At 60.4% G+C, this 1,091-nt stretch overlaps 1 protein-coding gene across 1 annotated transcript in view; it reads right to left on the bottom strand.

The window, feature by feature from the left end:
- Window positions 1-520: 520 nt before the first annotated feature.
- The window catches only part of PSCA (prostate stem cell antigen), a 2,319-nt gene continuing 1,748 nt past the window's right edge, over window positions 521-1,091 (bottom strand). The window contains exon 3 of the mRNA XM_021688702.1: window positions 521-735. Within this exon, the coding sequence (XP_021544377.1) occupies window positions 521-735 (215 nt within the window). The remainder of the gene's footprint in view (window positions 736-1,091) is intronic.

The raw sequence follows: 1,091 nt of genomic DNA, 5'->3' as shown, positions 1-1,091 counted from the left end.
GCTGGGATTCCTGCCCCAGGACTCCCATGGCCATGGGGAGCTGGACTCCTCTCCACACCTCATCTCTGGGCCCGTGGGACCTCACACTCCCTGCCCCTAATTCTACTCAGCCTTTGTGGGGCCCTCCTGAGTGCCTGCTCCTTGCTGGTTGCAGGGGACACCATGGGTGGAACATGGCTCAGCTGATGGAGGGGGTGGGGCAGGGACGGCTTCCTGGAGGAAGAGATGCCCGAGCAAGGGTTAAGGAGTAGGCTGCAACATGGGGGTTGGATGGACTGCGTGCAGGCTGGGTTCTATTGACTTGGAACAGTCCGCATCAATAGAACCCAGCCTGCTGAGCAGTAGGAGCTGGGCAGGGCTTCTGGAGGGAGCCATGGAAGGCTGGAAAGGGCAGAGGGGCATGGGCCACCTGAGTTAGGGTCTAGGAGGGGACTCAACTGGGCCAGGTGTGTGCGAAGAGTGCTCCGGGGCCCCTGGGCACTGACAGCCCGTGTGGGGCACAGTGGGGTCGTCCCGGATCCTACAGCCTGCTGGGGCCCCAGAGCAGCAGGCCACCGGAAGCGGTGAGCAGTGCAAGGGTGACAGCAGCTGGCTGCAGGGCGTGGGCCCCGTTGGCGTTGCACAGGTCAGTGGAGCAACACGTGATGTTCTTCTTGCCCACGGAGTAGCTCTGCGAGTCCTCCACACAGTGTGAGCTGCAGCCCTTGCTAATGACCGTCATGTTGCCAACAGCACCTGCGGGTTGGGACACTCAGCGGGGCTGGGTCCTGGATACTCACCCACTGGCCTTGTCCCTGCTCCCATGACCCTCTTTCTGTGCCCTAACTAGCACTCTATAGTCACCCTGGGTGACGACCTCAAGACTGCAGTGTCAGGGCAAGTGCAGGGGCTCATCCACATCCATCCACATGCCCAAGGCAGCCAGATCTTCTGCTGGGCACTGAAAATGCCTAATGAATGGGTGAATGCAGGGATGGATGAATGACTGATGGATGGGTGGGTGGATGGATGGTTGGATGGGTGGATGGATGAGTGATGAAGGGGGGATGGATGGGTGGATGGATGGATGATGGAGGGAGATGATGGATGGA

This window comes from Neomonachus schauinslandi, chromosome 4 (assembly GCF_002201575.2).
Source record: "Neomonachus schauinslandi chromosome 4, ASM220157v2, whole genome shotgun sequence".
NCBI classification, from domain to species: domain Eukaryota; kingdom Metazoa; phylum Chordata; class Mammalia; order Carnivora; family Phocidae; genus Neomonachus; species Neomonachus schauinslandi.
The sequence above is the reverse complement of the archived record's forward strand: the minus strand, read 5'-3'. Positions and strand labels throughout refer to the sequence as shown.